Consider the following 22992-nt stretch of genomic DNA (forward strand, 5'->3'; position numbering starts at 1 on the left):
CTCTTCCCATAATTTCTATCTAGGGCACGAGGTGTGAGAGAGCCAAGCATGGGGAGGGAAGGTGCCTCATGCAAGGAGTGAGGAGTACATTTGTAGAGATGCTCTTGGGGCAAAAATGCAATGAACCTACAGGAGTTTGGTTGATCAGTGAAGAGCTGGGTCAGAGGGAGGATAAAGTGAAGAGTAAGTTGGTGTCTGAAGCAGTGAAGAAGGTGTCAGGAGAGACACTGGGCAGACCTGGAGGAGGACAAGTTGGTGTTGGAGGTGGGCATGAAGCAAGCCCAAGAGCAGGGATATGGGTCGCTTAACATGTGGGTCAAGTAATGCTTTGTGCTGACAGCAGGAATGGAACAAGCTTTGCCAGAGGCAGGGCTGAGGCTCAGATGTGTTGAGGACTTCAGAGGAAAAGGGCATCATACATCAGGGGAAGGGAAATTTTGTGAATGTAGGAGGGTAGCAAGAGTACCTGGGAGGATCTACCTGTATGAGTGAGAAGACTGTTCTAGCTGCTCCACTTGTTCCATTGCACAGTACAAGGCCAAAGCTTAGGCTTTGTTATGGAGTTCATAAGCCAGTAAAATCTATAAAAGACTGGAGAAAGAAAAACAGTTGTTTTCTGTCCTGGCGTGTTGCTTTATCCCAGTTCCTGGTAGAGATGCTTCAGGACTTGTCATTGTAGATCTCTCTCCAGTTAAATTATTTTATTTCAGAACGGATTTGATCTGTGCTGTTCTGAAAGTAGTTTTAGGGACATTTGCCAAGGCACAATTTTCTTCTAAACCAGACAGTTTTCTGAGTCAACTGCTTGTTGCTTTATTGACTGTCCTATAGCCATTTGAGCAAGTATCTATATTAGTGGTTATTTCATACCTACAGTTTACATAGTTTTCTATCTGTGGCATTTCAAGGACATTTTAATTGAATTTCAGTTGCCACCTGACTTTGAGTCACAAGAAATAGGCATATGTTGTAAGATTTTGGAGAAAGGGTATTTTGAGGGACTCTAGAAAACCAAAGAAAAATTCTCACTCAATGTTTCTATATGCTGGAGTTTGGCTTCGTAGAAATTTCTGACACTCAGATGTCGATCATGTGTATTGACAAAAACAGTACTCACACTTTCCCACCCAGGGGCTTTGCAAAACCCACCCCACTCTTCATCTAAGTTGTAAATTAGTCCATACAACCCTACCCTGATCAGAGAGTCTGGCAGCAGGTCCCATGCTTTGGAGAGGTTGTCCAGGACCCCATGAAATGACCATGGTTTGTCTTAGCCCACAAAACAAAAGTGCCTTCCTTTCTCAGCAGAAGAAATCTTTGAGATGGGTCAGCACAAATGCTTTCAAGCACCTTGCTCAGGAACTGCATAGCAAGACACCAAAGAAGAGGAGGTGGATGGGGAAGTGAGACCACCATCAATCTAGCCCCTCTAATTCAGATGTAATTTTCTCTTGGTTTCTGTGGAGCACAGAGTTGATATGTCTAATCCCCAAGACTTAAGTGATGTTTCACATTTCTGTCATGATCATAGGAAGTTCATTCATCCCAAGAGGCAGGTCACATCTTCTGTAATACTTCATAATCTTCTTACTAACACTGCAGTTAATGCTAATAACACTAGCTTGCCCACAGCATTTCACAGGGACTAGGCAGGATGTTTATTGTAACAAAAGTCAAAAATTAGGAACAAGGCATGCCAGCTGAGTGATTCCCTTATAACCTGACATCCTCAGAGTTTAGTGTGTCATATGGCATGCCTGCCCTGAAAGACTTCTCCTGATGTTCCTTTGGGCCAGCGTGCTGCATAATCTTCTTGTTTCTGCTGAACTCCTTCTCTCTCACAACAGTGGGAAGACATATTTGGACCACAACAAACATCCTAACTCCAGGCCACGGCATGTATTGAGTGTGCCTGGACTGCCCAAGTTGTGAGTGAACCTTTCCATGGTTGTTAGGAATTACAACCATGGGCAGCTTGACAACTGCCCAAGTAAGAATTGCATTCATCCTTTTGATAGACACCAGGTCTTCCAGCTGAAGAGCCCTAGCTCTCCTTTAGTGATGCCGTCACTCAGTACCTTTGATTACCTTCACCACATTTCTCAGCACCTGCTTTGATTCTCCTGGATCTTCGTTGTCAATGAGGAGGGCGGAGTAGCGTGTATTCCATGTATTCCAGGTATGTTTCCTGTCTTGGTCTCTAACAGCAATTCCTGATGCTCTGTTCTCCGTGATGATCATCTAGGAGATTTGAGATTTTTTTTTATAGAAGGCTGTACTTAATTAAGCATTTGTTGTGTATTGGAAATTCATTGTCCATAAAGAGAAGCTGGTGAATTAGCTCAGATGTAGACAGTCACATTGTAGACATCCTCCTATCATGAGACAGATCCCTCTTCCCATGTCCCATTGTGTTGCATTATCCTGTGAAAATAGTGCTTTTTCCATCAGCTATAAGGTAAAGAGTAAATAAATCCTTAGCTCATCACAGATAATATTCTGGAGTACTGAGTGCTTCTGTACTTCTTGACCTAATCATTGCTCTGCAGGTTTACTAACACTCAACTGATCATGTATCTGGATGGCTTAGGTTCTTCCTTAGCTCATGCCTACAGGAACATCAACTGTTGTCCATGAGCAGTCTGATTTCATGTCTTGAGATGAGATCCAGGCACAGGTCAGCCCCCTCCCATCTCAGATAGGGAAACTAGGAAAGCTTTGGAGAATTACAGCAACACTGATCAAAGACAGAGCAGGGCATCTGTAGAAGGAGCTCCTGAGTAGGCTGGGATTCCTCAGTTTGGAAAAGAGACAACTGATGGAGATACAGTAGAGGTCTTCCAGACCAAGTGGCTGATAGAGGGTGAACAAGAACTTACAAGTATGGCGTCATTAAATTAAGCCTGATGGTGGCATTTAAAAGAAAATAAACACACTGGATGCCATTCTTCACACAACCAAGATATTGTGACCAGGAGCTGTAGGACTGCAGGCTACACCATGTCACAGAAACCAAATTTTTGCATGCAGTTTAAGGAGAAACCAAGTAGATTTATGGAAGAAAAAACCCCACTGTTACTAAACCCATCAACACTACCTTGGGCTGGGGAAGTCCCTAAGCTTTAAATTCTTGCCATCTGGGAAATTTTTCAGGAGAAGAGTCTCTATGTGTACATTCTGTTCTTGTACTTTTCCCAAGGAATCTGCTTGTGCACAGTGTCACTGCTGGGCATCAGCCAAATTTCAAAATCCAAACAGAAAATTGAGAAAATTGGAAAACAGATCAAAAGAAAAATCAAATTACAAAGATGGCAAAAATGAAAGCAAGGGAAATATGCAAACCTTGGAAAGAAGAAAGGCATAAGGGAACCTGATGAAACTCCTCAGGAAATGCCCACTGCTCCCTGATGGCATCCAAGTAGCTGGTGGGGTCTTCCTAGTGTAGCCTTGTCTGGAGAGACAACAAAGGCGGAGTCCAGTAGTTGGATCCACAATCACCTGTGGTGGTGGGTAGTAGCAACATGCACCCACTTGTCTTATGGACAGAAGAGACAGAGGACTCTAATGGCCCTGTGAGCCCTCAGGCGAGATGGATAGAGATAAAAGTGAGAAGCATCAGCAGGAGTCTCTAGAGGGCCTGAAGGATAGCCTGTAGTCTTGAAGTACACGTTCACCAGGGTCTGCCTCTCACCACAAAAAGAAGCGGTGTGAGGGTGCTATGAATTGCACTGTGAGCACACCCGCCTTCACTTGGAGTAATCCACTTGGATTTTCCAACCTAAATCCCAGTCTGGACCTGATATTAACCGAAATCCTGGATTTCCACCTACCCCTCTATGTCTGTGCAGCAATCCAGGACAAGAAGGTGGAGTGATCAGATGTTCTTCAAGCCCAGTTTGAAGTGAGCCATTTTGGTGTTACTTGTCCAGATAAAATGGTGTGTTGGACCATCCAGGGAAGGCTGGTGAGACTGAAGTCCAACACTGAAACATGCAGCGTCAAATTGAGGGGTCGGCAAAGACTGCACAGCTGTACGATTTTTTTTTAGTAGGGCCTGTTGTGATAGGACAAGGGGTAGATTTAGACTAGATATAAGCAAGAAATTTTTTATGATGAGTGTGGTGAAACACTGAAACAGGTTGCCCAGAGAAGTGGAAGTTGTCCCATCCCTGAAAACATTCAAGGTCAGGCTGGACGGGGCTCTGAGCAACCTGATCTAGTTGAAGATGTCCCTGCTCATTGCAAGGGAGTTGGAATTAGATGACCTTTAAAGGTCCCTTCCAACCCAAACTATTCTGATTGCTCAAGATAGGAGAGAAGAGCGGGATCAAGATAGTCCTTGCACCCTGGAGGAAACAGGAGAGTAGAGGGGAGGTCACCCATCCCTGGTCATGCCAAGACACTCAGCCTTGCTAAGGTCCCAGGAAAAGGCCAACAGCTCAGAGACGCCTCCAAGGAGGTATCTTGGATGGATGGAAAAGAACTGTTGATCATAACTGATGATTCAAGCAGTCCACATAGAGTTGCTGGGCTCCAACAGGGGAATGCCAACAAATGATGAACTGAGCCAGTCTAACAACTTACTCATGCTTGAAGAAGAATCCCCCTTCTGCTCCCAACAGTAGTCCTGAACACTATTTTGCACAAGATCTTTTTTGCCATATTCTGCGTAATCAGTGGGTTGAACGAGTCCATGACGAGCTTTGTGGGCACCATGCTGGTTCCAGGTGGGATGTATGGGTACACAGCCCTTGGTGGAGAAGCAGAAAAGATACAGAGAGCAGATCCCTCCTTTTGTCAGTAGTTCACTGTTAGCTGAGCTCACACCATCTCATGGATGAGAACATCTCGTCTCAGACCCACATGTGGCCTGGTAGCCAAACCCTTCAGCCACAGCATGGACTAGACATTGGACCCTCTGCTCAAACTGAGCCCTGCACTGTCAACATCTGAGCTGAACCTTACCCAAAGTGTCTTGAATTCAACTCCATAGTCTTCAGTTTGGTCCTTTTTCCTGTTAACCCAGGTGTGTCTGCAGCTCCCAGGTGCTGCACTGGTACAAGCTGATAGTTTTGCAGGTATGAACAAATTGTTATTTCCAAAGCACTTAACACACATCTCATCAGTCAGGTGCATTTTGATAGATGAGTCAGATTTAGGAAAACAAAATCCATGGAGTGCAACCAAGCAGGGACTGTCCTGCCTGTTCCCCATCCTCAACCAGTGGGACCACGTTCCAAGCGTGGGATCAATTCCTAGATCATATTTGAACTCACATAGATTAACAGACGCTTTCAGGAGTTGTGTTTTGAATCCTTTGGGTTTGCTTTAAACCACAGTTTCCTGGCCACAGTGTGTGGGCTAGTAGCTAAGTGCACAGAGCTTTCTTTTGCAATCAGCTGCGCGCTCCAGAAACTGCTCTGTGAAATAACCAAGGAGAAGACAAACAGCAATGCACAGGAGCAAGAAAGTGATTGAGAGGAAACAAAGAATGAATGTGGCTGCTAGACTTGAGGGTTCTGAGAGCAGGAACAAACTACTAACAGCCTCAAATCAATAATCTGCTGTTTCTTAGGCAAATAAATTTAAGTGGGGTAGAGCCTAGGAGACGTGGAGGCTAAACACTGTGCTGAGATAAATAGAAAAGAATAGAACAGAAATAAATTTGGGCTGAGAGGAAAGGTAGGAAGTATTGATGTAATGAACACCCTGGTGAAGAAGAGGCGAGAGGTTGAAAACATTACTATTTAAGCTACAGCGTAATAAGAAACCAAAGAAAACGCTATAAAAATCTACCCATATAAACCCTTCACACAGATTTGGCAAACTAGGCTCTGTTTTGGGACTTGCATTGCCTTCCTTTTGCAGATGGAAGAACGTTGCAGCCTGAACATCAGTGATTCCATCTGAGAGGGAAATTTCTCCCTCACAAGGATGGCTCGACTTTGAGGTCTAAATTTGCAACCTAAATATTTAAAGCTGGACTGAATGAATAGCAAACGCCAGTCCTGATCTAATTCTGGAAAAGAACAAACTGCCAGGGCTGGATTTTCTCTCGTGTCCCATCCCTTGCTATGCTACCGTCTCATTGCCAGCAGGTGGTACTGTGCCCCCAAGGATCACACAAGGAGTAAGGGCTCCTTTGGAGGGGTTTTTCCAGGAGGCATCTTTCTAAACATTTGGGAAAGGTGTTTGCTGTTTTTCTCTGCCCTACCTACCCGCCCTACCGCTCTTGGAGGCCTTTTCTCCCTGAATCGCTCTAGCCCTGTGTCCCTGAGATGAGGCGTGTGGAGTGCAAGGATGTCTGCTTGCAGGGGAGCTCCCTTCACTCCTCAGTGACACTAACCACACAAGTGAGTGTTAACTTGGATTTTGCTTCCCCTCCATCACCTTGAAGCACTTCCATCCCAGAGAGCTGGGGGAGATGGGGTGTGACGGGTTAGTGCTCCATGTATGGTTCTTCCAGAATAGTTGTCCTCCTGCATCCTCACAAGTAGGACACCCAAGTGATGGGCACTGCCAGGTACCTAAGGCCTTGCAGAAGGTGTTTTCAGGGATATGATCTGGTACCTGTGCTCTGCTGAACAGCCCAGGTTTGTTTGCAGTGGGACCAGGAAAGCGTCATACACAATCCAGTGCCCCAACCCACACCACGAGTGGACATGCTGCATTATAATGCTACATGGTCAGCTGTGGCAGGTCCACTGGATGGCACTGCGTCCCACGCTCCCAACCTCTCCTGGCAAGTCACCCCCATCCTGTCATGCTTATTCCCCAGATCACAGACCACAGGTCCGATGCAGCTGCTCTGCAGGTCAGCAGTAGTTACCGCACCACCTGCATTGCATTTTAGGACAGTCTTCCTTTAAAATAAAGACGGTCTTTGAGAAACACTAGTAATTAAGAATCAGTCGTTGGTTGCAAAAATATGAGCGGGACACAGTATGCTGCACGTTCAAGTTCTGATACACAAACATACACTCTCATGATCATAGAGACAGTGATCCTGCTCCAGTACACAGAAAACCGACACATTGCTCCATGTACTTTCCATAAAAAATGTAATAACAAAACAAAAGGAGCAATATATGAAGGTGGCACTGACATAAACAGAGATTACCCCAAAAAAGGTTATTTTTACAGCAGCTCAGCCGTGCTTCACCTCTTCTTAGCCCCACAAACAGGATACTGGGATAACTGAGGGGATACCCCAGGAGGGGAACATTTGGCTGTGATAACACTGTGACAGAGAAATTTAAACCAGAGCGGTCACCACGGAGGGCCTGGGGAGCCCTCACCACTCTATCTGGACTAGGAACACTGTGGTCTGAGTACAGAGAGGACTGCACTGGCTGCATGATGCTCCAGATGGCTTTTTTGCCTTGTTATGGAACAGAATTGCATTTACAGGGATCAAAAGTGAAGCTCCAGTAGCTTTTTAGCAATAAGCTTTCCCTAGCAATAAGACCTCCAAGGGTGGCATGCTTGCCAAGCTACATGACAGGAAAGATGATGCTCATACACTCTGAGGGGTGCAAGATCCTTTTATTCTTGTCTGAAGACAGCAGGCAAGAGTGTCCTCAGACACCACAAAAGTGCGCAGAACCAAGAAATTATCGACTGCTCTGCAAAGCAGGAGCATGGTCAGAGCTGAGAAATAAATGCCTGTTGGGGTGTTAGGAGGATGGGATGCATGGGTTTGTGTCCAGGGAACAGCAGTGGAAATGAGAGACATAGCTACCCAGAACACTAAAATCTGGCAAAGGCAGGCAAAAACATGTCTACAAACACTTGTCCAAATAATTCTATATTGTTTCAGCTGCTCTTCATTTGATAATATTAACCTCACTTCATTAAAGGTAGGTTCCTCATGATCAGAGAGGTTCATCACCAGTCATGGGACAGCTGACCAGACATCATTCAGCTTCTGGGGAGCAGGCAGGCTTCATGTCTGGAGATCTACTATGATCCCAGGACCGTGCCCACTTTCAGGACACCTTCCAGGGGACATAATTCTGCTTGTTCCATGCACAGTGTTTAGCTGGGCAGACACACGCCTTACCTGCTGCAGGAAGCCTAGGAGAACAAGCAAGCAGGATCTTGGCTTTGTAACCCATTGGTCAGATATCTTCTGTGAAGGTGTTTGGAACTATTTAAGTGTTTTGTGTTATTATCATGCACAAAACCTAGACTAAATATTTAACTAACTTGTAAAGCAATACAGCATCTTCATCAACTCTCAGAAGTGCTGGTGGGAGGGAACCTCTGGAGGTCTCTAATCCAACCTCCTGCTGAAAGCAAGACCAATGCCAGAAGGTTTCCCATGGTTTTGTCTGCCTGAGTCTCCAAAACCTCCAGGGATGGAAATCCCAGAGTCTCTCCAGGTAATAAGATCCCTTCAAACACAGTTCTGGGTTTAAAAAGAAACACAAGAAGCTGATGGAAAAAAACTGAGGTCTGCACAATCATACCAACTCCATCAGTCCAGCCCCTGCACTGGCATTTTGACTCTCCGATGCCATTCAGTGTTTGGCTCCAGGAGCAGCTCTGCTCTCAGCAGCAGAAGGCTGTAGGGTGAGAGCCAGAAGTAGGTTACCCATCCTGGCCCAGCCTCTCCCCTCTGTCCTCTGCCTTACTCGTGACACAGCACGCAGTAGCACAGCTCAGCACAAGATGGGGAAATGGGCTCTGGAGCAATGTTCTAAGAGTTGAGAGGGAGAGCAGATCCCAGCCTCGGCCATCACCCCACATCCCCAGTCATACCTCCGCTTTCATAGTTCACCATGACATTCTCAGCACCAAAGATCCAAGAAGACCTGAATACTCCTGACAACACACGAAGAGGGAGAATTGGGCTCTGTTAACCCGTTAACTCAGCTGTCCAGCTGTTCATGAGGTGAGAGCTGCAAGCTGAGATATGCTTTGCTCCCAGTGCTGTGCTACGCCTGAGGAGACTCATTTCTCTTGCTGGCACCTCTGCCTTCCCTTCGCTTTTTTGTCCCTTGTGTATAACATCAAAAGGGCCTAAGCAAGATTTTTTGAAGCATATTACACTACAGACTGGAAGTGCAAGTATCCAGCCCTAACCCCACGATGAGAAGACCCAAGAGCGTAACCTGAGCACTACCACACAACTTTGGGGCTTGCATTATACAACTGTCACTGGAGGAATCACAGGAGGCAGCACAGAGTTGGATTTATCCCTTTCACTTTAATTTCTGGCATTTGGTCAGCCAGATCCTTCCCGAAAACCCATGAGCTGTGGCAAGCAAGAAAACTGTCTCCAGCTCCCCTGGAAAAGGTCTTCAGCCCTCCTTCCTCGTGGAGGCTGTTTCAGTGCAGGGACTGGTGTGACGACAGACGGCGTGAGCTGTTTATCAGCTCTGAACATGTAAAAATTTCATAACTACAGAGGAAATGGGGGCAGCGCATTGCGGCGGGGGGAATAATGGGCTGAAAGAGGTAGCAGTCTGCCCTGCAGGGATGGGTCCTCAGGGCAAAGGGTGCACAACTTGTCCTAGATTTTTTTTTTCCTTTTTTTCCTGAGATCCGAATGTATAATTGCAGGAGGGGACAAGGGGGAAAATGAGCCGAAGACTCGTAACTGCAGAGGCCGGTCCCTGTGAGCAAAGGGCCACATGTCTCCTTTTATCGCCAGCCATAATTCCCTCCTTGGCTCAAAGGCGACTGTGAAAAGAGCAGGACTGGTTCAAACTTCCTTGGGGTCTCCGTGGCAACCAGCCCTGCAGGAGCCTTTTCTTCCTTTCCTCCCTTTCCTCTTTTGTTGTTGTTGTTGTTGTGTCATTAAAACTTCCCGGATTGAATCCCCACCAGGCTGCTCCGCAGGCACCGCTCCAGACCTCCTGCCTGCCTCCAGCCAGCTGCCCTTGCCTTTTCTCATCCCCTGGACCAGCAAAGCTCAGACCCGGCCCAGCAAAGCCCAGTCCAAACTCAGCCCCAGGCCAGCCATGGCTCAACAAAGCCCAGTCCCAGCCCCAGCTCAGCAAAGCCCAGCTTCCCATTGGGATATTTGTCCCATCCCACCACTTTGTCCCTCCCCAGAATTTTAGCTTCTTGCAGTTCAGCCCAGCATCCTCAGAGCAATCAAGCAAAAATTGTGATTCTCTGACATTTCAGGCTGGGCTTTTCTCAGAAGGGGCACAGAACAATCCAGACCTGGCATCCCTGCTCTGCGTGGTGTACCAGGCCAAGTCTGAGCAGAGCCCCTCTTGCTTTAAGTGTTCAGGCACATCAAGGGCTGCCGGGGACCCGTGGAGCACCATGCCCTTGGACAGTCAAAGTCTTGGCCATGCACAGCAATAGATCCATCCAGCATAGATCTCATACCCACTCTGTGAGTGCAGGTGATATCCAAGATGCAAGAAAGACTGAGATCTGTGTCATCAACCCCTACCTTTGGTAGTATCGTTAGCATGGGGGGTGGAGCTCCTTGGAGCCATATAGAAAAGCAAAAAATATTGCTTATACCTACTCTTGTGTTGTGTTGGCTGTGCTGGGCTATGGCACTTCCCTGCTGGCATGCTCAGGACTGGGGTGTGAGTAGATGGGGACATTACAGATGGGCACTGCAGCCTGGGCAGGTGGCAGAGTCTCAGCAGGGAGAAGGTCTCCAATCCCAGCAGTGCTCCAGTGGCAGTGCCTGCCCTTACTCTGCAGCATGGCTGAACAAACAGCCCAGGAGATATGCAACATTGATGTAAATTCATGCTGCTCCTTTTGCTCCAACAGCACAAGCACTTGCCTACATCAGAGGGCCCCATGATTTCCAACTACAACATCATGGAAAGTCACAGCCTGCAGCAAAAAATAGCTGGTCTCATTTTTTACCATGTATTCTCCAGCCTCCAGGATATTACTAGGCTGGAGTTCTGGGGAAGGAAGGAAGGGAGAGGAATGACTCTGCTCCCTTTGGTCCCCATCCCTTCCCCCCGTCCCCAGGATGCATTCCTGCAGATGTCAAGGTAGACAGAGCTGTCTTCAAACAAGCCCAAGACCTGGGGCGTAGTTACTTCATACACTCAGCTAGTCCAATTAGTCAGATTTACTGCATTTGTGAAAGGCAGCTCAGCCTCTTCCATAGAGCAAGGCTGCCCTCAAACACATAAGGTGTAAAACTGCCCTTCACTACACAATTTCAGAGAGACAATTTGCACTTGCCTCACAGTGCTTTTTGCAATGGACCTGTTCTCCAGAAATCTCTGGGACTTGCCTTGAGGCTGCTTCCCCACCAACAAGGACCTATGACCACTGATCTACACATGCTCATCCACGCTCAGCCATCTATGCTTGCTGTGTAGACCACATACATGCTGGCAATCAGGGCTCTACACATACTCAACCATCCTAGTCATACGTCTCCTGTATCCTGAGATATTCCTTCAAACTGATGAAAATCACATCATTGTGCAAGAAATCCTTCTGAGACCTTTTCCACTGGGCATTAGCCTGCCCAGAGTGGCTCAGGTGAAGACTGAACAGAACCCTAAATGTTATCTGGAAATAATTTTCCCACTAACAACTGATGGCTGATGGGACAGGTGTCCTCCTCTACCAGACTCAGATCTCCCTTTACTTTAGAAGAGAGTAGGGATGACTTGGAGTAGGCATGACTTGGATAGAAGAACAGAGGTTTAACAGAGAAGGTTTTAAAGCTTCATCACAAGTACTGACCATTCCTAAACCCATTGCTGAAACAGTATCGCCACATGATGCAATGTGGGCCAGCACAATTTCAGGCAAAACTGACAGTCAGACATAATATTTATGTCCTCCTATTTACTGAAGTTTGAGATGGGTTTCATTGCTAGCTCTCCGTGCTCCAAGTTGTCATAGTTACTAGAAACCTGTGCATCTTAGGGCTTCATTAGGTGGGCTTTTTTTCTGAACATTTCCATGGCAAGATAGAGGAAAGATCTGAAAATCTAACCAGAGTTTGAACTGTGAGGTGCTAAAGGAATTTAAGTAGGTGACAGTGAAAGAAGGATGTTTTTATTCAAAGTCTCTAACAGCTCTAGTTCAGTGGCACCCAGGCACTGACACAAAGTGTCCTTAGAAGATTTCTGTCTTACTGGCAATGGTGGAGGAACCAGCAGTCAGCATTTCCACTTCACAGATTTCCTGTGATCCCCTGGTCACAGAACAAGATATATGTGAATAAAAAGGAGGAGAAAAACTAAACCACGGGAAGCACCATTTATCATTCATTCTGCCCTTCAAATACAAGGACCAGGATTCCAGTTCTGCTCATATGTTCATCTGTTCTCTGTTAATTATTAAGTCTGTGATTCATAGCTGTCCCTTGATGTCCTAGCTCAGGTCTGCACAAACAGGGTGAGACACTTTCCTCCTGAAGGAACTAATAGGATATACACAGAAGCAATTATTTCCCAAGTTTTATGGGCAAGAAATACAGGGACAGATAAGGAACCTGGTCCATCAAAATCATATGAGGAGTCATCAGCAAAATTGAGAAAACAACCCAAGTTTCTTGAATTTGGATACGACAAGAAGTACTACAGCAGGTTATTCCACCAATGTTTTAAGAGCGTAATCTTTTGTTTCTAAACAAACAAACAAAAAAAGAAGTCCCAGGCCCTTAGCCACAAGACTTTCTGAGATATTGCAGTAAAATTTTGGTTCAACAGAGTCTCTGCCTTCACTGAAAGACAAAAAATATCCTAAGTGCGGGATTTCTATACCTTCATCTTAGAATAGTTTGTAAAAAAATGGAGTGAGGTAAGGCTATTTGCAGAAAAAATAAGCCATAAATTTACTCCTAAGACAGTAAAAATGATGGTGAAGGCCTTTGCTCACTCTGCTCACGTGTTAATACAGGATTGTTGTTTCCAGGTAATGATTGCCTTGGTGTGCCCAGGTAACGTGAACCGGGATATGAAGAACCAGAAACAGCAGAGGAGGAGAGTCCATTAGAGACAGAGGGAACATAAGGATCTAGGAGAGAGATCTGGCCAAGAAAACTGAGGAATGGGTAAGATTAGAGAGAAATATTAAGGCTATGAGTTGCAAATTAGCAGCAAACACAGTCCTCAGAAACACCCAGGATTTCAGTAGTTTAAGATGGCAGGAACTCAGACGGCTCATTCATGCTTTGAGGAAGGATTTCTTCAGCTCTTTACATACTTTTGAATAATTATTTACTTTAGGACTGATGGCTAGAGCCATCAGAGAAGTAATTTGCTATTTTACTTCCATTTTAGGTACTAAGACCAAAATTTAGGTCTTCAAAACAACACACTCAGCTGCTTCTAAGACTTGAAACCCTAAAGACTGTGGTCCCAAGGGACCCACCTTCTCAGTTCCTATTTCTGGCCATGCCCAGAAGTGCCCAAATGTGCAGTTCAACATCTAGCACCCAGCTAAGCCACCCTCCCACCACTGAACCAGAGTCGACCTGCAAATCAATCACTCTGATGCCATTGCTTCGTGCTGAACCATGGATCACAGGTTTTGTACGTTCCCTGCTTCCCCCAACACACCGAATCAGGCATCTAAGCCCCCTCTTTCAGGTCATCCCAGGTCATCATCCATCTCTTGCCCTTTTCTGTGTGGTCTGAGTCATCCTCTTCATGTCACACCAACCGTGGGGTAATTCCACCAAGGACAGCTGAACCGCACCAGGAAGGGTTTGAGTTCCTGGTGTCTCACACTCATCAGTGGCTCAGTATGTTGAAACACACATTGAGAACAAATCCAGGAGGCTACATGGTCCCGTCACCTTTCCCAGGCACTTGGTTTCTTCCTGCTGGTAGATTCTGACAGAGAAAGGAAGAAAAGCTAAAAGAAGGAAAAGTTACAAAAGTTAGAGCACTGAGGGGAAGGAGACGCATGTTTTCAATGTGATTACAATGCTCCTTTGCTGGAGTGTTGTTAGAACAAACCAAAGGATCCCTTTGGATGCCTTGGCACCTCCAGTGGTTGAGTTTGCAGTACCACAATGTTAGCACAATACAGAAGGACCTTTATATTGACATTATAAAGGCAACAGGACTTTTCTTGAGCAGCCAAACCTCTAGCTTCCTCTATTTTTTTCATTTCTGGGCATATTGAAACTGGTCTATAAGAGTCAATATTGCAAACTAGACAGACTGATGTGATTGAAAAGACCCTCAGTAAATAAAACTGTCAGTCAGCAGCACAAGGAGGCATCTATGAGTGAAATTTCGAAATTGTACTCTTTTGGATAACTGTCATTTGCTCTTAGAAATTACATTTAAAATTAATGTTTGCTGTAGAACTTATAAATATTTGTTCAGGTTAGCATGAAATATCCCCAGGATAATTTTAGCATGTACGCATCAGATTTTCATTTCACAGCAGAGAAGACTGAAAGTAAGTCTGTTCATTTCACAGACAACGTAGTCTTCATTCCTGTGAGACAGGTCATACTCTTTGGTGAGACATGTCTGCCATTTTAAGGCATTGGGGGTCTAGGTTGATACAACCAAAGACACAACTGAAACCTTACATTGTTTTTCTACTCATTTTTCTACTCATTTCAGTGGAAGAAACTTGGAGTCAAGAGTCACTATGAGTCACATGTGAACAGGGTTAGAAACAATAAGGACCTTCGATCTCGCAGGATCTCACAGGATCTCCAAACCAAAGCAACTGCAGACACTCTCGAAACACAGTCTCTTCCCAAAAGGTAGGACAACATGAATTCCTTATGATGCTGGGATAAACGCTCCATGATGTTCAGAGCAGACAAAGAGAGCAACGGATGGGAGAAGTTAAAAGGTGTGGGAGGACAAGCAACTCAAGAAACTTCATCAGATACCTGTCAGAGTCTACAGAGAGCTTTCCCTTGACTTCAGTGAGCTGGGGATCAAATGTTCACCAACATGTTGTTGATCTTTCAAAACCCGTCTGTGGCCTCATCAATACGATGTTGGGCAGTCAGTCGAGTGTGGGTAGGTGCTTTAACATCTCCACTGCTTTTGTAATGCAGTCCTTCCCAAAGCAACACTCTGCCCAATGCACAACAGCAAATAAAGTCTCTGGGGTTTGGGTCTTATGTCACTTTCCCCCACTTGGCTGTCTGCAGAGGAAGCACTTTATAGCATGTTACTGGTTTGATTTATAAATCCCAGCATCAAGAAATGGATAAAGAGCACTTTGTATTGTTCCCCAATATCTGATGGACAGGAATGTCCCAGCCACCAGGACCCTGATGGTGGTCTCCAACCAATCATTCAGTTCAGATTTCAAAATCTTTTCCCCATTGGACTTCTGCAGTGTTGGGGATTTTCCGTCCTCTTCCATGGGATATCAGCCACCTGTAGTATCACCTGAGATATCTCACTTCAGTCTCTCCTTTTGCTGCCTCTAACAGTTTGACATTTTAATGACAGAAATTCTCTCACTCAGTACTTTTAACTCTTATTCTGCTTGTGCAACTCCAAAACATCCACCAATAGAGGTACAAACCTGTGTAGCAATTTAAGGTCTGCTTTTGTTAGGTAGACTTATAGGGTCTTTAGTGGAAATTCACATACTCCATGGCTTACTTTAACTGGCAATTTTAAAGTGCCTGTGACCATTCCCTGGCACTGGAACCAGAGACACAGGCACACAGGACCACCTTCATCCATCCTGCTAAACTCACTTAACCCCCACAAGATGCAGGTCACATCTTAAGGGTCCATTTGGAATAGTTCCTGTTCCACAATAGCCCCAGCTGTAACTAAAATTTCTTCAGGACTGTGCAAGTTGGCCAGGTCAGACCCATGCCAGGGTCCATGCTTCATAGCTAAAAATATGGACAATAATTCTGGAGAACATTGCCAGGTAGTGTTTAATTTAGTGAAACAGATTAAATCCATGTGTCTCCAAATGCTCATTTGAAAATCACTGCTTTCTTAAACCCAAGTGATTGCATTCAACAAAGCATAGCTGGTGCCAGGTAGGAGATATGCCAGGATAGACTACACCCAATATACCCTTTGGGATTTGAAATCCCACAGGAGGAACAAGCCATGTTTAACATCTATGATGGGTCACAGACAGATGGAAAAAACAGTTGTCTGGAGAAGCTTGGCCTCATAGTCCTTGCAGCAGATGCAGGGACTGATGAAGAGGTAAGGCACAGAGCAAAAAGCTGGTAGATGTCCTCTCTTGGATCATGATGGCCGGGAAACCAGTTACCACTTGTGAGAGCAGCTCTGCACTAACTCAGCGTCCAAATACACTAAAATCTGTAAGAACTGGGAATCAGGAAAGACAGAGGCATGAGGCAGGTGTATCCTAGTCATTAAATAACAACAAGGAATGCATTTGTACCCAGAGCGTTAATATCAGGAGAAGGTCTACAACTTTCAAAGCCATGAGATGCATTGGGCTGCCCAAGATAGGACCTTGGAGCTCTGTTACAGCCATCACTGCAATAAATTGATTTAATGGCTGCTCCTAAAGCACCTAATCTCCAGGTGGTTACAAAGTGGGCAGCTCCACTGCAGGCAATAGAGCTGTGATTGCTGAGGATGCTTTATGAGCAAAAGAAACTTTTTTTGACTTCTCCCATTTCTTTGTCCCATTCTGTTGCATCATCCCTAAGACCTGCTACTCTGACACAATAGCTCCTGTAAAAACAGTGTCTCTATGCAATAACAAAGGTTTTCAAGAAAAACCTTTGCTGGGTCTATTTGCAACTTTAGAGAAGTGATAGTCCTTGTGATTTATTTTTTTAATTACATGTGTGGGTTTTTAATAATATTTTCATCTTTCTGCATCCAGAGATGCACTCCACTAGAAATTCATTAATGGGACATCTTCCCGTCCGCCTGCTCCACTCTCACCATGACATGGCATTTTTTCTCAATAGAAAACCAGGCTGCCACTGCTTCTCCCCGCCATCCATTCCACCCACACACTTTGAAAAACCTGGGCAGTGAAGATTTCATTTAAAGCTTATAACCAGTTTTGCCCACATGGCTCACATCAACACTTTCAGAGAGTTATTCTGCCTCTTTGGTGCTCCCATTAGCTCTGCCTCCTGCAAGGGTTAATGTTCACCTCCCTCTCCATCTAAAGAATAAGTTGTCTATCTCACCCCCACCGTGAGATTAAGCACAATCACAGTCACCCTTCACCCTTACCTTGCAAAGTCTTGGCATGCCAAGCCAGAAGCAGGGTCTGTGCATCCTGGGTTTCTAAGTGAAATTAAAAACAAAAATTTTAAAATTAAAAAAAAAACCAAAACAAACAAACACCAAAAAATCTCACTGCCCCAGTAAAGTCTCTTGCAAAGAGGGTTTGTCTGTGGAAGTGAGGGCTAGGAACAAAGTTGTGGGGTGGAGGGGGAGGAGAGCATGATTGACAGCCCTGAGCTGAGACTCATCCCTTACCTTGGGCCATGCGGTCTGATTGGCTGCCTGCTGACATCCCCAAGCCCTGCACTTTTTAATAGACGCTTTTGGATGATCTACAGGGAAAAGGCTTGGAGAGGTGTGTTTCTGACAAGCCAGAAAGTCATCCGCACTACAAGGGACTTTGTTTAACTCTTTTTTTTTTTTTTTTTTTTTTTTTTCCTGGAAGGAGGGGGATTCTTCATTTTCGCACTTAATGTTTTTCTGAAAACTTCGCTGAGATTTTCCCCTTGCACCAGCCTGGACTAATGGATTACCACCTGCTTGGACTAATTTTATCTTTTCTCTTCAATGGCACAAAGGTCTTAGCCGGTTACCCAATTTGGTGGTAAGATTCCTTCCCCCCCTTCCCTCTTTCTATGATTGATTAATGAATTAATTAATTATTAGCTATGGGATTTGTGTGTATGCGTGTTCCTTCCTTTTCACCCTTCGTCCTGCTGATTTGGCCACAACTGCATGTTTGATTCTAGGCATAATTTCTTCAGATTTGACCAGTAATTAATGAAAAGTTTGGGGGTTATTTTTAAGGGGCAATGTCTAGGTTTCCCTTTACGCAAATGGAGTCTTCCCCACCACTCTTAATTTCTCCATTTTCGCCTCTGTAGCAATAGGCATTTGTTTTAGATGTAAAAGGTTGCATTTTTATTTTCTTGTGCAATAGGAATTTTGTCTGTTGCATAACTGTGTAGCAGGTATTTTCTTCCTTTCCATTAAACTGTGATCGATCCTTTAAAAAAAAAATTAATTCTATTTTCTTTTTGGCTGCTGCAGTTTTTGGACTTCTTTCTGTTCTTTTGTTGTATTCTGTCATGTGAATTTAGTCCGGCAAATAAGCTGAGAACGCAAATGGCACCTGAGAAAATATTCATTAGCAAAATTCCTCAAAGATAGATTTTTGTTCTTTTTAATTATGGAAATGTCACTTATTTCCTTGTACCAACAATAAAAATAATTTTTAAAAGAATAGGTTATATCTTATAATGTGGCTGATAAGTAACCTGAGTTACTTATTTTAAAAATAAACAGTATATAAATAAATATGTTAACAAAATGTTAATGGAAGCACTTTAGAACAAAAAATACAGAATAAAACATTTCAGGTCATTTAAACACAGCAGACAGTGAGTTGCATAACAGAATATTTCAGTTAATTTCTCTCTTTATCGTGTAGGATTTCTCATTGGAATATATCTCGTTAAGTTTCTGTATGTGCCAGGTAGGGGCTGTAAGCCTAATGATCTGTAGGGCAAAGAGGGAGATGTTGGAATTTGGTGCTACTGAGATTCTTGGGTTATTTTCGCCTTTCCAGAAAAGTCTTTTTTTTTATTACTGAATTAGATCCTTTCAGTGCCAACATGGAGATGGCAAGAAGTAGGTGGGAGTGAACTTGGAAATGGACTGCCATGTCTGGGAATATTTAGAAATCAGAAGGGAAAAGACAATTTTCTTTTAATAATCAGCTTATTACTGCGGACTTTGAGAATGAAAATGTGCAGTTCCAGTAGAGAAAGACTGAGAATACAATGAGAAGTCCACGCTTAGGAAGCGTTTAAAAGCTACGCAGGTTCATGAAATGGCTAAATCACAGCATGTTTTCCTGAAGAATTAAATTATTTCCTCGCCCTGAGCGTGGCTGCCTAACTTCAGGACCTAAGCCTGGGGCAGGGGAGCCTACTGAAATATAGACAGCATCACTTTGATTCCTTACATCCCTTTTCTCCTTCATCTGGGGACCGGCATGTCTGAACGGGTGTGCGCGGTGGGTTGTAGAACAGGTCAAAATTACATGGCTGGATCTAAAGACAAGAATCTGCATGGGGCAACGATACCTTGCCGTGACATCAGCTCTCCCAGGGTCTCACCAGCTCCTGACCTGCCTCAGGCTTTGATATAAACCAGGATTTAATGCCCAAATCAAGGAGGGTTTCCACTCTCAGAGCAAGGAACTGAAATCTTCTTGACGAAAAGGTCTGTTTTTTCCCCATGATGCAAAAATGTCTCAGTGAGCAAAATGTCTCTCCTTGTTTTCAGGAGAAGATGCTGCAGACAGGTGTCTGCCCCATGTCCCTGCCCTCTCCAAAATCCTTGCAAGTTCACCCAAAATGAACAATACAGAGGGCATGTAGTACAGAAACACCAGGGGCATGGCAAGCAGCATCCATGGGAAAGGAGGGACTCAAACAAGCTATCTGCAGAATTTTATTCAATAGATCTGCATCTTGCAAATTTTTTGGAGATTCTGGTAATACTGAAGCGCCAGAGACTCTCCGCTGCACTGGGGGGATATGATGAGATGCCCCACGTAGGGTTGAGGGGCTGTCAAAAATAGCATAGGATTTTAGAGGTTTCTTGAAGGCTGAGGGAGCAGAAACACAGAAATATCTGGGCCAGGGCTCCCCGACTGCTCGGGCAGATACAATGCTTCCCACAGCACACAAAATGAAATATATCCTTCAGTCCCACTGAGGGCTTTGAATATCTGCTCTGTGGAGCTGAGATCTTATGCACAGTGTGCTCTGGCATGGTGTGATACTCTTAAAAAAATCATCTTTTTCCAGTTGTCTTCCTGATCCTCTGATCTTTAGGCAGGCACAGAGCAGACCTTGGGGAATGTCCCACTTGCAGGGTTCTACACACCCCAAAACAAGGTGAGGGAAGCAAAGATGGGGCACAGCATGAGCCCAGTCCCCTGCACTGGGCTCCTGCACCCCTCCAGACCAGGTTGGACCAAAGATCATCAGTGCTTCCTTATCCTCAGCTAAACCCATCTCTGCTAAATACGAGACATTCAGGAAGACTGTTCAGGACCCACAGACTGCTGACAGACAGTGTCCAGCCTGCCGGTGCAACCTTTCTAGATACTTTTCTACTGTCTAGGGAATATTTTGACAGCAAAATCAAAACAGAACATCTCTGCTTTGGGGCACAAATAGGAAAAACGTTTATTCCTGTAGTGGGGAAAAAGTGTCTAATGTGCACAAGGAAAAAAGTGCAATGAGAACAGGGTCTTGGCACCTTGTAAATGGGTTTAGGGGTGGCTGGAATAATCTGGCAGCTCCATAGTGCAGTCAGACAATGCCGGCAAGCACAACGTCAACAGCAGTGCAGTGGAAGGGATAAAAGCAAAAAGATGAAGTTGCTGAGGGTTTGCACTGAGTTGTATTTTTAGAGGGGCCAGGAAGGATGCTGGCCATCTGGTTATATTATCTAGAGAGAGCATAACTCAACAGCACCCCTCCAGCTTGCACACCATCATGCTGAAGGGCGGATCCTGCCCTTGGCCTCAGTGGTGAAGCGTTATATGCAAGGCAGTGAGGCTGAAGGCATCAGCTCTTGGCACGGGGAGCAGTCTGGACAGACGGCACGCAAGGGGAGGACTCTGCAGTGCAAATCCAGATCTGCAGTGTCCAGGCTCACTGGTGGCAGCAGGAAGGTGGAGCCACTGGGCTGCAAAGCCAAGAGGAGGGTTTGCAGTCCAGCCTGTTTGATTGCTAGCCACTCCCTGACATCATCTTGTCCCCGACCAACTAGCATTTTCCCAGGCAATGCCTGAGCAATGTCCAGGGGTAGCACAGACTGTAGATGCAATTTTCAGTGAACAGGGGTGGCATTTTGCCATAGGTCCAACCCTTCTTCACATGGCTCCATCTTATTACAGCAGTGAAAAGGAACAAATGGGGCACAGACAGGAAAAGGTCATCTAAATGCTGCCTGCGAGAGTGCTGACAAGAGGAGCTGAAGCCAACAAAAGCTTCCTCAGATATGTGTCCAACACTTATGCTGTCTGGGTTACTGCTGCTAAAAGAGAGGCAGAGAAGGAAGAAATAGATAGATGTCGTGAGTCCACGGAGACCAGGACTGCTGCTCTTCCAGACTCGTCCATACAGGGATGGTATGGATGGAAGCAAAGCGGGCAACGGGGCCGTGGCTGGCACCCCAGCCCTGCAGCAGCAGTCATGGGTCATGCCAATAGCCTTTTTAGGTGCCAGCAGAATGAGTGGTGGTGACACTGATCACACCTGCAGTCATTTTTTTAATCCCAAATACCCCAATGACAGTACAGATAACAGAGTCTGAGTCATTGGGGTTGGGAGGGATCAAGGTATGAAAGACTGGTCAATGCAGCATATAGACAGACTGATGGATGGGCCCAGAGCTTTCTAGTACAGTCCTGAGAGAATTTAGATGAAACTCTAGTCCATGGCCAGAGCTGTGTCAGTGCAGGCCAACAGAGATATTGTGGCCCAGAAAACAAGCAGAAACTGCTCCCAGGATGCTAATACATGTGCAGGGGCTGAAAAAGACAATCAGTGAGACAACTCCACCTATGAACTGAAAAGAAACACCAAATGCTCTCCTGTTCCATGAGCATCATTCACCAAAAACTCTTGAAAACCTCTGGTGTGTCACTAGCCTGGAGAAATGAGCCAGATTTGGAGTCACTGGTGTAAACAGGGAGTAAAAAACTCAGCCCCACTCCTCTCATCATTCCTCAAGACATAATATTAATAGGTCACTGCCCATAACTCTGACTCTCACCAAGTGCATTTTCCCATCCAGCATTTGTTGGCCTCTAAGCAAATGACCTGGCAACTGGAAGAATGGTTTTGTCCATCATATGTTATTAAATTTTATTTCTATCCCTCAGAAATGTTTGCAGGGGAAGCTGGAGGCTTTGGCACCTGGCTGAGGATCCCAGTGGCCTTGGGCCCCTAGGAAGCGGCAGATAGAAACTTAAAAACATGTTTTCACTGGTCCCACAGTAGCTTCCTCATTAGGAAAAACCTGTATGTGAAAACCATTTGCATGTAGATGTAGTCTGAGATGACATGTAACTTGTCTTCTTTAGCTTTCAGTGTCTCACCTTGCTGTAATGAATGGGAGACCTCATTCTCTTGGCAGTCTTGTTTTTTTCATTTTCTGAAGGTTCAAAACATTTATAAACTGTAGCCTGTGTTCTGTTACAGGCATGTGGCCCTTAAAGCTTTATTCGAAACAAATAAAATTGCATCAGACTATGAGAGTGGATTTCCTGATGCAAATCCAGCTGCTGTAGCACTACAAAGGAAGAAAAAGACCCCACATATAATTTTCCTACAGCTTAAAATGCAGTTCTGGGGAAAAATGACTAAGATAATGATGGAGTTTGTCAGTGACAGAGCTGACGGCACTCACTGTGCAAGCCCAGAGGTGCTGCTCTGGCTCCCGGTCTGGCACACGAAGCCAAAGCACCTCTACCAGTGGCCTGCGCTGGCACGTGAAGCTCTGAACTGGAAGAGCTGACGCATAAACCACACGTCGCCTTCTGCTGACGCTGCTGCAGGGGTGTTAACACCCGCCGGCGTCTGGTGGGTAATGCCGCAGACGGCTGCCCCTACATGTGTCAAAGCTTGTCTGTAGGTGAAGCTACCTGGGGATTGCCGTGAGGCCAAAGGTAATGAGGAGAGATGCTGGAGTGGCGTGTGGCCGCTCATGAAAAGAGCTGTCAATAACTAAATAGCCACAAGCATTCAGGATCTTGTGGTCTTAAAGGTTTTCTTTAGCATTTTACATGGGCATCCATATCACCACCCTGCCAAATGGG

At 45.3% G+C, this 22992-nt stretch overlaps 1 protein-coding gene and 1 long non-coding RNA gene across 3 annotated transcripts in view; one reads left to right on the top strand and one right to left on the bottom strand.

Annotated features, from left to right (window-relative positions):
• Positions 1-13461: 13461 nt before the first annotated feature.
• LOC141934367 (uncharacterized) lies at positions 13462-17524 on the bottom strand. Its single transcript, XR_012626306.1, has 3 exons — positions 17385-17524; positions 17136-17189; positions 13462-13815 (listed from the first exon to the last, which is right to left on the bottom strand). It is a non-coding gene; the product is annotated as an uncharacterized LOC141934367 (long non-coding RNA).
• Positions 17525-17609: 85 nt separating this feature from the next.
• WNT3 (Wnt family member 3) overlaps positions 17610-22992 on the top strand; it is a 51980-nt gene continuing 46597 nt past the window's right edge. For both annotated transcript variants that reach the window (XM_074849761.1, XM_074849762.1), the window contains exon 1: positions 17610-17733. In XM_074849761.1, the coding sequence (XP_074705862.1) occupies positions 17654-17733 (80 nt within the window). In that variant the 5' untranslated portion in view covers positions 17610-17653. The remainder of the gene's footprint in view (positions 17734-22992) is intronic.

The sequence above is a fragment of the Strix aluco genome, chromosome 24 (genome assembly GCF_031877795.1).
Source record: "Strix aluco isolate bStrAlu1 chromosome 24, bStrAlu1.hap1, whole genome shotgun sequence".
Classification (NCBI taxonomy): domain Eukaryota; kingdom Metazoa; phylum Chordata; class Aves; order Strigiformes; family Strigidae; genus Strix; species Strix aluco.